Raw genomic sequence first — 14,365 nt, 5'->3', positions numbered from 1 at the left:
GAGCCGATACAGGTCGCATTTAGAAGAAAAAAAAAAAAAAAAGCCAATTTTCAGTCCATACCAGTTTGCTAAAAATTGAGTTTCTGCCATAGCTTTCGCACTCATCTTTGTCACCAACATGTCAGATGGGCTTTGGTGTCCCTATCAATACAAACTATTCCGTCAACACCTCTTGTGTAGATACTGTATGTATTTGAAATTTTAAGGCGTGATGTTTGTGTACATTTCTTGCCCCCGTGATGTAAATAAAGAGGAACGGAAGATAACAGGATTGAATCCTCAGAATTGCAAACATTGTTTTATTAACATTGCACATAACCCCTCCAAGAAAAAAAAAAAAATTCACAATAAAACAAAGTCTTCCCATTAATACTCCATCCTCAACCGAGGATAACAAAAAGGGAACCTTTAAGAACTGTTAGGTGGTAACAAATCCCAGCCCCATAATGCACCTGCTTTGTTCTCCCCTCATCAAATAAATTAAAAAGTTAAATAAAAATCAAGGCTTGTTCCTGTAGTAGCTACTTGATGCGATTTAAAGAAAAAGTTTGGTTTTTTTTTTTTTTAAATAGGGAATTGGAACAAGCATTTTTTGATCCACATCCTTTTTATGCCCCTTCTAAAGATCATTCCACACCTGTGTCCTTCCTGCCTATAGAGTAAGGTGGGGGCGGCGGGGCAGAGGTGTTCCAAGAGGGTGACGCAGGTTTTGGGGGGGCGGGGGGTTAGTGCAAGGAGGGGAGACGTGCCTTCTCAAACAGGGCCAGTCCTGCAACCCATCAAAACAAAAACATGTGTTGGACAAATTATGGCTGGCTGTTAGAAACGCACTGAACTGAAAGGTTAAGTCGCACCTCTTCCCAAGGGTCCCGTGACCTTCCGCTCGGGAGAGTCACTCCGTCTGTGCTGGCGCTGGGGACGAGGCACTTGTGTCGGCAGCCTTCTGCAAGTCAAGGTCAAAAAGTTGACGCAGTCCCCCGAAATTAACAGTCGGTGGTTTACTTTGTTTCCTTACCTCTGGTGATTTGGACGAGTCCTTGGGGGATTTGGGCTTCACATCCACCTTGGTTTGCAGAGGCGCATCGGCTTCCGTGGGAGGCTTCTCGGTACCATTCTGCGGAAGAGCAACAGCTCAACTCTCATAAAACCCTAACCAAATACACCGTGTACTCGCCGCTAGCTCACTTTGGAGACAGATGACTCCGAGTTCCTCTGCCAGCGACGCCTGGGCTGGCGTCGCTGCTTCTGGCCCTCGGCAGCGGCGGATAATTGCTCCTCGGGGGCGCTAGCCTGCTGCTGATTCTTGTCTTCGTCCTTGGGCTGGTCTGATGCAGGTCGTGGACGGGATGGTCTAGAACCAGTGCGATACATATGAAATCAAGAATTTGGCAAAAAATAAATAATGCAACATTACCGTCGATAAGGCCGCCAGAACCGACGCCGTGGCGGTCTTTGCGTTTGTTCTCCTTCTGTGGCTTTTGGCTCTGCAGTGTCATCCTGAAAAGGAGGGGGGCAATGAATAGGTACCATTAAAAAAAATAAAACAAAAAAACTCAATAAAATGCTAACATGCTACTAGCAAGTATGACGACATGCAGCACAATACACAATAGAAACAAGAGTAAAGAAATCACTCAGGCAGAAGTGGAGCCAAGCATTTTCATGTTACATTTGGAGGCTGTAGGCGCAGTCTGCGAGGCCTTTGGCGTTGCTGCTGGGGTCTGCCATCCTCGGCCTGCCCCTCCTCTTCACCGCCAGGAGGTTGGCCATCTGCCAACTTATCGCTGGGCCGTGGGAAAAACCGCCGGCGGAAGCGCCGCTTGTTGGGAGCATAGCGGCTGCCCTTGACGGGCACCCCACCGGGGCCCGTCACATTGGCTGCTTCTGAACCCTGAGGGAAGTAGTTGGAAACAAGTCATCTTTTAAAAAGGTCCCCTGAAATGAAATGTTCACCTATTGTAGTGGATTAAATCCTAGTTTAAAATTTTTCATAATGAAGTCAACCCATTATGATTAAAAAAAAATAAAAAATAAAAGTCTTTCAAAGAAACTACTTTAAAATTGAATGAAAAATAGACTAAATCATTTTCCAGGTTAAAAAAAAAAAATTCACATTGTATATAAAAGAAAGCCTCTACCACCACTTCCTTTTATAAAAGTACAAGACAAAACTGAGTTTACCTTGACGGCCTCAATCACGTCGAACTCTACCACCTCACCGTCGCCAACACTCCGAAGGAACTTCCTAGGGTTGTTTTTCTTTATTGCGGTCTGAGAAAAGAAAAAAAGCGTGACTGAAAGACGTCGTCCGACGGCAAACTGTCTCGCTTTACCTGATGAACAAACACGTCCTCTTTGGTATCGTTCCTGAGGAAAGCAAAACAAAAAACAAAATCACTGACTTCTGCTTCTAAGACAATCATATGTACAAAAAGAAATGAATAAGATACCTGTTTATGAAGCCATAGCCGTTGCGTACGTTGAACCACTTTACGGTCCCTTGCACCAAGGAGGCTGAAGAAATGTTTGCATTTGATTAAAAAGTATTGTCAACAAAATAATCTACATGCATGTAATATTGCTAATAATTAGAACAGTAGCAAGGATTTAACTTGGGAATGTCCCAGTCATTCTAACGCATGTATGAGAATCATTAACAGTAAGACTTTGAAATCAAGTGCACACCAGGTCACAGGGAAGGGCCATGTCATAAATATGAAAGTTGTCGACTTTTAAAAAGTGCTTTAAATTATCCTCTCAATTTTTTTTAATCACAATCTAACAAATACAATCATTGATCCTTTTTTTTTTTTTCTTCGTTAAAACAGTCACCTTCATCAAATGTGAACAGCACGTTGACATTTTGACATCTTGAGACCATGATGACACCTAACAATCCCTCAACAGTACAAAGCTTAAAAACAGAAGCGGCCACAGTGCAACAAGTTGCTTCAGAGAAACAGACAGGGTCACAGATTAGCATAGAAGTGGATATAATTGTACAGCTCAAACACTGGTTGTCAGTGTTTCAGTTCCACAGAGGTCACTAAAAAGCTTTTAAATCCTCAAAATACATTTTTAAATCCTAAAAATACAAACATTACTTGCAAATATACACATTTAAGTTTAAGCTCACAACTCATATTGATTACACTGATGGTTGCACCTGTGCATGTTTGACTAACTTTAACTAGGTCAAATGAATAAATCACTCAGATTGCCCAGAATCAATTTTCTGTCACACACACACACACACGGCAACAGTACTACAAAAATGGCTGCGCAGGTGACCTCGTTTACGCCGTGATTAGCAATCAACACAAACACACACGATTCACCTAGGACTTTTCTCTCAGCTTGTGGCTTATCTTCTACTGGGGCCGAAGGCGGCTCGCTCTGTGCCTCGGTGTCGGTCATGCTCGCCGTCGGTTTGCTGACTGTAGCTCCTCACTCCGACACCGTGGTTCGCACCCCGACCGACAATACTGCAAAACAGCATCCACCTGCTCAGGTTTTTATCCATGTGTCGCTTGGGGTCACTGAGTAGAAGTCGCTTCCTGATTGGCGGAAAGTGCGCAGGGCGGGATTTGGGGCTGATGGGTCAGCCTCTGACTTTTCTTTTTCTTTTATTTTTTTCTCTCTCTTTTTTGTATACATTTTAATCTACCCATGTGTTAAAATAAGTCATCTACTTTTGAAATTAAGATCCAATAAAAAATAAATAACTTTAGAAGTACAGTATCTGTGGTGCATGGTCCCATCTGCCGTCATGTGCATGTGGGAAAGATGGACGTTACCACTCGGATCTCATAATTACGACCGAGTTCTGTTCTTTTAGTAAAATTGTGTTTGCTATGTAATTGTGCAGATTTTAAAACAGCTTGTTGTGCTAGCGGATGTTAACGCCCTCATTCACGAATCCTTCTGCGCTCTCCGCCATGTCGAAACTTGAAAAGTTCTCTCAACTCTATCAAAAGAAATTCCAAGTTGTCCAGTAAAAAACACGACACGCAGGGGCGTCCACGTGCAATTTTCAACTAGACATGTGGTATTTACCATAATTACGATACCACATGAAGGCTGTTGATCGTTTCTTCTTTTCTCGCAATAACTAAATAAAATAAAATAAAATAAATCCAATTGTCTTTACTCATATTTCCACATTTTAAAAATTAAATTTTTTTTTCTTGTAATGTTATTACTTTCATAGCAGAAAAAAAATACAGCATTATTCTCACAACAATTTCATTTTTTTTTCTTTTTGGTGACATTTCTCTGGTCATGTTAAAACTTTTTCCCATGTAAAGTAAAAACTTTATTCGTGCAGTTTTACGACTTATTTCACCTCAAATTTGTATTTTATTCGTATATTTCCACTTTTATGAATGCGAAATAAGGATTTTGTTCTTGTAATATTAAGACCAATGTAAAAAAAAAAAAAAGTATTCTTGTAATGTTAACACTTTTTTCTCAAATAGGTGCTAATTTTATCTCATACAATTAGGATTTTTTTTTTGTGGTGAAAAATTGCGCTTTGAAGGCAAAACTTGGAGGAAAGATTTTGACAGAATATATATATCTTTTAATAAATACAATATAAATACAAATGTAGCATGGCAATGAGACAATGAATAAAAACAAATAGAAAGAGGAAGTGCATCTGTGTCATTCATGTCAGCAAAGTCCTGGTTTTGAAAAGTTGTTTTCTGGTGTCCAGCAGTAGTCGAGCACAGTGAAACTTGTCTTAGCTTCTTAAGCTGGATGATTGAACTGGCCCATGAACAAAATTGCCCCCGTGTGTTTGTGTTGGATCAAGAAGAGAAATGGTCGATCCAAAGTGAGCTCCTCCACTGCCATTCGGGAAAACATAACAGCAGCTGAAAAGACAAACAAATGCTTTATTGTACAAATCTACCACTTTTCATGTGAAATTGCATTTAATTCTCGTCATGCTCCCATTTTCATAAAAATTACAATTTTATTCTCGACAATTACAACTTTTTCACGTGAAATTTTGACTTTATTCTAGTGATGTTGTCACACGTTATTCCCAAAGTATTATGACTCGCATAAAATTAGAACATTATTTTTATGTGACCATTTTTTGTCGTGTAAAATTAACTACTCATACTAAAGTGCTCAAGTGCTATGTGGTTGTGTGCATGTGTCGGTTTTTAAATATTTTTAAATAAAGACCTCTCATCTGCAGTTGAGAAAGTGCCTTACCTGTTGCCGCCGCTCCCTTTGTTCCTTGTTCATTGACCTCAAGCTTCACTGTCTGCAGGAACTTGGACAGGCAAAGCCTCTCGTCAGCTAAAGGGAAGAATCAGAAATTAAATGCACTGTAGTTCCACGAATAGAACGTTCTGCTTGGGTAAATGCCATGCCCAGTTCAAATAATGGATCTTTGACTTCCTTTGCCGTCAATGAGAGTGAATGTTAATTGAATCGAAACCAGCAAAAACATTCAATGAATAAATATCTAGGATAATAACATGTAAATGTTTGTCTTCAATTTCTCTGGTAAAATGTGTTTTGTTGTTTAACTCACTTGTAATGCGGGTGAAATCGGCAGTAGCCAGATTGAACATGTTCCCCAGGCCCATGCTGGTGAGTGCAGCCTTCAAGTTCACGTCCGAGTTCAGAGTAAACCTGGAAACAGCAATAAACGCACTTTAATGCTATAGGCTAAGAGGCCAAATAAGGGAGAGCAAATGTACGTATATTATGTTACCCTGGTAACATGATGAATTTTTCAAATAATTGTACAACTTTATTAACATTCTTGTTCCTTACCTGGGCATGGTTAACTGTCTCCGAACGCTCCTTAGTTCGGCTCTCCACTGCCAGATCCGCTGGCTGCTCAGGTCATCACTGAGCACGCTCAGCGGCACGTCGGCTTCAAAGGGCGACACCAGCAGCATGCTCAGTGAGTCGCCCTCATACGGGACCTCCACCACGTCATAGTCCACGCCGCTGGCGGTCACAAACTCTCCTATGGACACAGCAAAAGAAGATTGTAAATAAGAAATATGAATACTTGGTAGATTTTTCAACGATTTTGATGCTACCGTAGTTGAAGCGGTTGGTGAGTGTCATCATGTGAATTGGTACAGCGCTGCCGTTGGCGCAGTGGAACATCCTCTCGTGCGTCAGCTTCCGGTCGAACGGAACCTTCCAGAGTCCCTGGAAATGGAGGGCGTTGAGGAGCACCAGGCGGGTTTCGTCGCTCAGAGATCCTTGGGCAATGAACTCGGGAATGGCGCCTGCAAAAATCCAAATTACTACTACTAACTACAAACATTCCACCTTTTACTGTCTGGTACAGTAAAATTGTGTCTTCTGTGTACCTGCGGTGTGGTCCGAGACCCAGGCGTTGATAATGTCCACCGCCTGGTCAGGCCTGGTGAAGTCCACTTGGTGTGGGTGGCTCCTGAAGGCCTTGGACAGGGCCTGGCGGTATCCCTTCTCCAAGCTCATCTTTCTCTCCACCATGACCCCGCTGGCCATTTCCAAGCCTTCCTCGATGTGGAGGTCGCGCTGCAGAAGGCGCTGCTGTCGAGACATTCCTCGCTCTGCCGGAGAGATTATCAACCATTTGGAACTGTTACAGTATCTGTACATTTTCTGATCCAATCAAAGCAAAGTAGAAAGCAGAGGTGGGAGTAAGTCATTGTTTTGCAAGTCACAAGTAAGTCTCAAATCTTTGCCCTCAAGTCCCGATTCAAGTCTCAAGTCAAGACTGACAAGTCATGGCCGTTAGGACTTAGGAATACAACTTTAAGTGCAATATAAGGCAAGATACATAATTATTTTATACATGATCCATGTATAAAATAAGGTACCCTGCCTCACGTTGTATTGCACTTGTAATGCACTTGAAGTTTTGTTTTTAAAATCCAAATGGTCATATTATACATTTTTAATGTTTTTTGGGGTTTTTTAAGTTGTCAAATTCATTACTCTGACTCGAGTCCAAGTCACATGACTCGAGTCCACACCTCTGGTAGAAAGTGAGTAGCTGATCACTATACAAACAAAAACAAAGATGAATGTTGTGGGCGTCACCTTGCAGGGAAAAGCCCATTGCGGCGGTCATGGCTTTGCGAGTGGTCCCCGCCGCGCCGAGCTGTGCCATCGCCAGGACGGAGGACACGCCATACGGGGAGAAAAGCACGTTTTGGTCTGCTGAGGCTGCGGCCAAGTGGGCGTACACCTTCAAGCCTAAATCGCTTTGTTTGTCCTGCAGAGAGCCATAAGATCCTCCGCTCATGGCCACAAACAGCACAACGCTAAAGTACCTGCAAAACATCCTGTTCAGGAAAACATAGACACTTTATTATTGGAATGAACAGCTCTATATCCTACCATCTTTTATAAAAAAAAAAAAAATGTGGCTCATAATATTGTAATTTTCCCATGTGCCTGTTTAATCCCTCCCTGTATTCACCATGTTTACACAGTAAGACGCGTTCGCACCCGTTTGTCATCCCAGGCAACAAACAAGTGCACTATTTGGTCGGTGACCTTTCACTCGGGTTGTGTTTGTGTAACGACTCACTTTTAGCGTTGCGCAAACATTGCTGTCCAAATTGCAAAAGTTGACATTTGACCATAATTATTTATTTAAATAAAATCACTACTTTCCTCTTGTAATATTTTGACTTTTTCCTCATGTTTTTTTCCCCTGTAAAAAGTTAAAACATGTCTTATCTTGTAAAATTAAGATCCCCCCCCCCCTTTTTTTTCTTGTAACCTGACAATGTTTTCATATAACATTATGCTTTTGTTTTCGGAATATTAATTTTTTTTTATTATTACTTTTTCTCATAACATAATGACTTTTCCGTAACATTTTGGATGTGGTCAAGTTGTCACAATATTAAGATTTTTTCTAATAACAGTAAGAACTCATAACATTTTATCGCAACAATACGACTTCTCTCCTAACATTATGATTTTTTTTTCCTGCAATGTTGTAATTTTTCTTGCAATAGTAAAACATTACATGGTAATCATCACAACAATCTAACTTTTTCAAATAACGTTTCAACTTTTTCTTATAACATGCCAACATTTCCACACAACATTTATATTTCTTTTAACAATCACATTTTACTTGTAACATTACAGCCTTTCCTCGCAACAATGTGACAACTTTCCGTAACGAACAATACAACTTTAGGAATTAGTTCTTACCTTGTCGCTTCGGTCTACTAGGCTGTGTGGTTTACTGTGGCTTGTGCTTGAATGTAAATGTCCCGAGGAGTTCCTTTGCTTTTATAGAGTTTGCACACACATACGCAGCCTCAACACCGCCCCCCCCTCGCCGGCTTGCGCACACAGATGTTATTTGTGATGATGATGTCATTTGGCACTGTCTGGAAAGGCTTCCTTTTCGTACACTGACACATCCGCCCACGTCCGACTCGTTCCTCTGTTTGATGAGTGGAAAAAGTCACTTCAGTGTTTTCTCCTCGCCACTAACAACACACACGCATCACTCTGGTATGCGGGAAACTCACTGTCCCAGAGGGGAAAGTGCACCACTGGCTGTTGATCAATGCCGTAACAATGAACAAAAGTATCTCCAAAAATAGTTTCATGCTTAGTAGTACCAAAATTATGGGAATAGGATGTCAACCATTTCAGATAATCATATTTTGCTAAGAGCCAAATTCATTATTTATGTTTGAATGAAATCTAAAAAAAAATTATGATTGACACATGGAACGCCCAATGACTGCATCAGCACTAAAAAGCTGACTCGTGATACTTCAGTCAAACCATACAGAAAAGCAGAATAATATATGCTGACTCATGATCTAACAGTACTACATTCCATTGGTGCTGACCGACAGAACACAAACAATTACACACCGTGTCTTTAATACAACCTTGCCTTAAGACTGGCTTGCTAGCTTTATGCTAACATGTAATGGAAAATCCCATTGACAAGCTAACAGCTTTAATACTCGCAGTTTCAGAACCTTTTAAGCAATGGATGTTTGACCACAAATTGTGCAGTAACACAGTAACTTAATGGCTGATCGCAAAGTAGAAATACTGTACTTTGTTTGTGTCAAATGCCAAGGTGGACACGCCATAAAGGAGCAGCACAGTGAATTAAATTGCAGCATTAAATCATCAAACTGTGTAATGCTCTACATTATTAGCGTGGCAACGGAACAAATAAAATCACATTTTAAGGCATTACAATTACACAAGTCAGCATGTATTCTTCCACTTTGCTAGATGGTTTTTGACTGGACCATCAATGGTCAGCTTTTATTTAACTACGTACTAACCATAGAGTCAGCATGTATTTTTTTCACCTTCTTCCACACATATAACTTATTTTCGCCTGTGGTACAAGTCCAACTTAATTCTCGTCACATGCTATTTATTGCATGATGAGGGACAACTATTTATAACCCCCTCAAAAAATTTGTTATTTATTTTATCCTTAATACAGTCATTCATTTGTACTATCTCTGGAGGGTGACACATTGAAAGAACATATTTTTCAAGGGAATACCAGCATTCCTTATCACCCTACTCACCGAGCATCTGGTACAAACGGGAAGTAACACAATTTTTCCATTCTGTGCGGGGGGTCAGACATTTGGCAACCCCCAAAAAGTCCCAATGGGCTCATTTCTTATCGAACTGGAAGACTTTTAGGCACCCACACCATAAAAGGAAAGGGAAAGTTTGAAACAGACTTGAACAATGGTGTCTAAATATAAAAAGATGCATCGACACAGCTGTTTGCTATTAGCCACATAACCCTGTGCTTTTTTTTTTTTTGCTTTTTTTTTTCCGCCGTAAAACCTGTAAAAGGTTACACATGGCAAAATCATCCAAAAGTAAAATTGAGGATTTTTCTGTGATCACTAAAATGTACTCAAAATCAATAGCAATATTGCATAAAATGTGTAATATGATGAGTTTTTTTTTTTTTTTTTGGTACTTGAGCAAAAACCTCAGCTTTCTGTTTCTGTTAATGGCGTCTATCACCGTGGCAACAGTCCAGTACATACATGACAGGCCGATTGTATAAGACAAGCGTGACTGCGTTGTGTTCACGTTGGCCGCCGCCTCACTGACTCAGCAACACTTCATCCTTTCCATTCCTTCTACCACTCGATGACTCTTGCCATGTGCTCACTTTAGTTACTTTCTAAACTAACATGGAAATATTAAAATAAATAAATACGATGATAAATGTTTGCAAATTGCTCCCCAGTTTCCCAGTTAGATAATATAACTGTAGATGACTGGGGTTAAAAATAAGTTTGTTTGTTTAAAAAAAAAAAAAAAAAAAAAACATCCGATTTCAAAAATGACAATAATAAAAGAGTAGTATAAAAGGAAGGATGGAAGGGAGGAAGGAAGAGTGAATGCGAGGGGGCTAAGAAAGCAAGGAAGGATAATGCAAGGGAGGTAGGAAGGAAGGAAGGAAGGAAGGAAGGAAGGAAGGAAGGAAGGAAGGAAGGAAGGAAGGAAGGAAGGAAGGAAGGATAATGCAAGGCAGGTAGGAAGGAGAGATGTATAAAAAGATTTAGGATGGCGTGAAAGGTTGGAAGTGGGAGGAAAAAGGAAGTATGGATGCAAGAAAGGAAACAAGGATGTAGGAGAGGAAGGAAGGAAGGAAGGAAACGGAGGGTAGAGAGAAAGGATGCAAGTTAGGAAAGGTGGCAAAGAGGAAGGGTTGTAGGAAAGAATGGTGTATAAAAAAGGAAGTAACCGGAAGCCGGAGAAAGACTGAAAATCAGGAAGGAAGAAAGGAAGGAAGAAATGCTATAGAGTGGAGGAACTAAAATAGTAAGGGAAGGCAGGATAAAGGAAAAACGGAATGATGTCACACTAGGACTTTAAACCCTAATACTATTACTTACCTTGAAATGCTAATTTGACATGTTTACTGTTTAAATCCCTAACCCCAAACCCTAACCCAGAACCACGACATTCCCCTTCACGACGCTAAGCCTAAATTGAAACCAATTCAAAACATGTATTCAGTTAATTGGTCATTTGTATTTGAAAAGTGTAAATACAACAAATAGAAAAAATGTTTAAAGCATATACATACGTTTGGGCCACTGTAAAATAGGAAACTGCGATTAAATGACGCTTATAATGACTGAAAAATCGCCGCCTCTGTGGTAAACGGTGGCATGTGAACGCACCCGTCGCGCTTAAATGACGTCACAAATAGGCGACGCCATGTGTAAACTCAGCTGGTCGTTGACGTGCTTGTTTACGCTTGATTTACATTTTAATTTTATTTATAATCTCATATTAGACTCCCGTATGTATATAAACACGTCTTTTTCCTTTTTGGGGGTGTTAAAATAATAATAGTAACGTACTGAGTCCTGTAGTTTGCGATAGGACACGAATATTAACAAATGGATGATGACGGCAGCGTTAAGACCGGTGACAACAAACACCTAAATAATCTTGATATTCATAATAATACTAATAATAGTAATAATTATACAGTAGACGGTGACAAAGAAGACGGAGAAGCCACCGAGAAGCAAGCTTTATCCAAAAGGCAAAGGAAGAAGCTTCTAAAGCAGCAGAAATGGGAGGAGGAGAGGGAGCTAAGAAAGTAAGATGCCAATTTATTATGATAGAATAAAAACTGCATGTTATGTAGCGACCAACCCCCAGTAAAATGCAGTGTTGCAGTTTGATTAAACCAAGCACTGGAAGTGAAAAAAATCAGAATTTTACAAGTATTAATGTTTTTGTTTTTTTTCTTGCACAGAGATTTTGTGACTGCCTGATTAACTTTAAATGTGCCATGATACAGGCAGAAGCGAAAGGACAGGAAGCATCAGCGACGCCTGCAGAGGCAAAGCGATCGTCAGGAGAATGAGGGCGAAGACCACAGGGCCAGGAAGCGCCCGAGGCGAGAGGCGACACCCTCAACTCTTAGGCTGGTGGTGGACTGCAGTTTTGACAACCTCATGTTAACCAAGGTAAAACTGATCCATTCCAGGATCTGCTTCTGATTTATCAGTCGCTCCCCTCTTCTCAGGATGTACACAAGCTTCACAAGCAGATCCAAAGGTGCTATGCTGAAAACAGGCGAGCCACACGTCCAGTCCAGGTTTGTTGCTGTTACTTTGACACATTTTATGCAGGAGGAGAGAACAGGCAGTGAACAAAAAGGCGTTGACGTTTGTTTTCACTTCACATCAGTACAACTGCAAATGGCAAAAAACATGATGGACAAACAAAAAAAAATTGTGTTTTGTTTAACACAGTCGACAAGACGGAAGGACAAATTTTATTCAAGGGGAGAATATGGGCAGGAAAAGCCATAAATTGTCTCCCTTTTGTCCAGTTTTATCTGACAAGCCTCGGAGGACAACTCAAACAGAGTATGGATGAAAAAGATAAAGGATGGATCAATTGGAAGGTGAGTACACAATTTCAATATTACGAGAAAAGAATGGTAAAACAAAAAGTTGGAATTTTACGAGAGAAAAATTATTAATATGGTTTTGCAAAAAAAAAAAAAAAAAAAAATCAAATTATTGCATATTTATTTTTGCAGGACATAAACATAAAATTGGAGCACTACAGTGAAGTAGTAGCCAAGGATGATGTGGTCTACCTGACATCGGACTCCCCCAACGTGCTGACGGAACTGGACCCCAAAAAGGCGTACGTGATTGGCGGCCTGGTGGACCACAACCACCACAAGGTCTGGGCCGCAAACGTCGAAAGCTCCCTCGGAACATAACTGCGGTGTTCCTCAAGGCGCGCCTTCCTGCCCACCTTAATATCTTTGTCTATGCTGTTTTTTCAGGGGATCACATTGGAGCGGGCGCAGAAACTGGGAATCTGTCATGCCCAACTTCCCCTTGGCAGCTTCGTCCAGATGAACAGTCGCAAAGTTCTAGCGGTGAACCACGGTACCAAGACGCGTCTCACTTTATTGTTGTCAGGATTACATTCCTTGGCCTTTTGTTGAGGGTGCGGTATTTATTCCCCATCAGTGTTCGAGATCATCCTGGCGTACGTGGAGAAAGGTAGCTGGCAGGAGGCCTTCTTCTCCGTGCTGCCTCCGAGGAAGGGAGCCAAGGCCGTGTCTGGGGATCCAGGAGACGGCGATGGAGACGAAAAGGAGCAACCAGAGGAGCAGTCGGACACTGACGCGCCCCAACCAATTGATAAGTGAGCCCCAACCTTGTGTTACCGAATTATTTAGATTATTTATTGAGCATTTTGACCTTTTCATGGGCTCGTTCCTTCGTTAGATTGTCAACAAAATGTTTACTTTTTATTTTCGTATTGATAAATTTTGCTTTCTGATTGTGCCAAATCATGGATGTGTATGTTGAAATGCTACACACATACAGTATATTAGAAACAGACAAATTATGTCAGCATTTTATGGGTATGATGCTGGAATATTGAGGGGGATTTTTTTTTTTTTTTTTTTTAATTCTCATTTCACCATTTATTAAGAGCAATGTAATGTTCTCATATATATATATTTTAAATGCTTAAGATGCCAACTTGTGTTGGCATGATTTTCTTTCCTCATTTCTCATGAAATTTCAATATTACAACTTTCTTCTTGTAAAATAATTTTTTTGCACATACTGCTTCATTCTTGTAAAATAAAGAAAAAAATGCTTATATTATGACTTTATTCTTGCAAAACATTTGTTTGTGAATTACAATTTTTATTTTGCTCTTAATTATATGATATTCTTTCAAATGAATGTTATTTTCCTATTGTCACTTTATTACCATAAAGTCAAGTTGTTGTTTTTTTGTCAAATTATAATTAAACACAAATTTTGTAAAAAATTTTCCACATATTTTTGTTAAATGATAACCATATTACTTAATTATCTTATTTTTTTTTTTCCTTCCAACTTTATAAATTAATTAATTATTGGGGGGGGGGGGGGGGGGGGTTCCCAATAATTTTGCGACTTTACATTGGTACGACAACACATTGGAGTCGAGCTCTTGGGGCGGGAACAGGTACAAGCAGTGTGGAGGTGCTCTGACTTTTTGCGCGGTGCCTGGATAACTGCGCACGCTGGCATTAAATCAAGGCGAGGCCATTAGTGGCTAACGGCGTAGCAAGGCTGTAGATCAGTGGCTACGAGAGGAACATTGGGATCTATTGCACAAGATGTGCCGAAGTGGGCTTCTATTTTCGTCAGCTTTTTTCTCCCCAAACCACCTCGTAAATTACGGGACCGACTGAATTACCTGCTTGGCAACAATCAATAGTCATTTGTGCTTTGGAAGCGACTTGTTTTTATTCATATACTGGACAGCGAATACATGAATCGACAAACTCATCAAGCACTCGAGCCACCTC

General features: G+C 40.5%; 3 protein-coding genes across 5 annotated transcripts; 1 reads left to right on the top strand and 2 right to left on the bottom strand.

Moving 5' to 3' along the window:
* Positions 1-271: 271 nt before the first annotated feature.
* On the bottom strand, positions 272-3,510 carry LOC144004179 (Y-box-binding protein 2-B-like). The gene is made up of 10 exons (XM_077501195.1): positions 3,339-3,510; positions 2,451-2,514; positions 2,334-2,367; positions 2,182-2,271; positions 1,670-1,891; positions 1,415-1,497; positions 1,186-1,351; positions 1,016-1,114; positions 855-943; positions 272-769 (listed from the first exon to the last, which is right to left on the bottom strand). Exons 1-9 carry the CDS (start codon positions 3,415-3,417, stop codon positions 893-895), a joined length of 888 nt encoding a protein of 295 aa, XP_077357321.1. The 5' UTR covers positions 3,418-3,510; the 3' UTR covers positions 272-769; positions 855-892.
* A 1,083-nt stretch (positions 3,511-4,593) lies between these two features.
* Positions 4,594-11,206, bottom strand: serpine1 (serpin peptidase inhibitor, clade E (nexin, plasminogen activator inhibitor type 1), member 1). 3 transcript variants are annotated; one of them, XM_077498834.1, is made up of 8 exons: positions 10,902-11,025; positions 7,069-7,313; positions 6,351-6,575; positions 6,072-6,266; positions 5,797-5,995; positions 5,552-5,652; positions 5,227-5,313; positions 4,594-4,877 (listed from the first exon to the last, which is right to left on the bottom strand). In XM_077498834.1, exons 2-8 carry the CDS (start codon positions 7,310-7,312, stop codon positions 4,753-4,755), a joined length of 1,176 nt encoding a protein of 391 aa, XP_077354960.1. In that variant the 5' UTR covers position 7,313; positions 10,902-11,025; the 3' UTR covers positions 4,594-4,752. The 3 variants fall into 3 exon arrangements, with proteins under 3 accessions (XP_077354960.1, XP_077354959.1, XP_077354958.1); XM_077498833.1 differs by lacking the exon at positions 10,902-11,025 and adding an exon at positions 8,200-10,890; XM_077498832.1 differs by lacking the exon at positions 10,902-11,025 and adding an exon at positions 11,096-11,206 and having other exon boundaries at positions 4,595-4,877.
* Positions 11,202-13,839, top strand: trmt10a (tRNA methyltransferase 10A). Its single transcript, XM_077498842.1, has 7 exons — positions 11,202-11,620; positions 11,825-11,993; positions 12,053-12,124; positions 12,362-12,436; positions 12,575-12,724; positions 12,830-12,935; positions 13,020-13,839. Exons 1-7 carry the CDS (start codon positions 11,415-11,417, stop codon positions 13,199-13,201), a joined length of 960 nt encoding a protein of 319 aa, XP_077354968.1. The 5' UTR covers positions 11,202-11,414; the 3' UTR covers positions 13,202-13,839.
* The last annotated feature ends 526 nt before the right edge of the window (positions 13,840-14,365 follow it).

The sequence above is a fragment of the Festucalex cinctus genome, chromosome 16 (genome assembly GCF_051991245.1).
Source record: "Festucalex cinctus isolate MCC-2025b chromosome 16, RoL_Fcin_1.0, whole genome shotgun sequence".
Classification (NCBI taxonomy): domain Eukaryota; kingdom Metazoa; phylum Chordata; class Actinopteri; order Syngnathiformes; family Syngnathidae; genus Festucalex; species Festucalex cinctus.
The sequence above is the reverse complement of the archived record's forward strand: the minus strand, read 5'-3'. Positions and strand labels throughout refer to the sequence as shown.

Bases quoted from the DNA above. Each gene is read 5' to 3' on its own strand.
- LOC144004179 (XM_077501195.1), bottom strand. From the start codon at position 3,417: ATGACCGACACCGAGGCACAGAGCGAGCCGCCTTCGGCCCCAGTAGAA. The intron at 2,368-2,450 runs GTATCTTATTCA...TGCTTTCCTCAG, and splicing joins GGCTATGGCTTCATAAACAG to GAACGATACCAAAGAGGACG. The intron at 1,498-1,669 runs GTAACATGAAAA...CCTCCTTTTCAG, and splicing joins TGCGCCTACAGCCTCCAAAT to GATGACACTGCAGAGCCAAA.
- serpine1 (XM_077498832.1), bottom strand. From the start codon at position 7,312: ATGTTTTGCAGGTACTTTAGCGTTGTGCTGTTTGTGGCCATGAGCGGA. The intron at 6,576-7,068 runs GTGACGCCCACA...TCTCTCCGGCAG, and splicing joins AATGGGCTTTTCCCTGCAAG to AGCGAGGAATGTCTCGACAG. The intron at 5,314-5,551 runs GTGAGTTAAACA...TCTTCCCTTTAG, and splicing joins CGATTTCACCCGCATTACAA to CTGACGAGAGGCTTTGCCTG.
- trmt10a (XM_077498842.1), top strand. From the start codon at position 11,415: ATGGATGATGACGGCAGCGTTAAGACCGGTGACAACAAACACCTAAAT. The intron at 11,994-12,052 runs GTAAAACTGATC...CCCTCTTCTCAG, and splicing joins ACAACCTCATGTTAACCAAG to GATGTACACAAGCTTCACAA. The intron at 12,437-12,574 runs GTGAGTACACAA...TTATTTTTGCAG, and splicing joins AAGGATGGATCAATTGGAAG to GACATAAACATAAAATTGGA.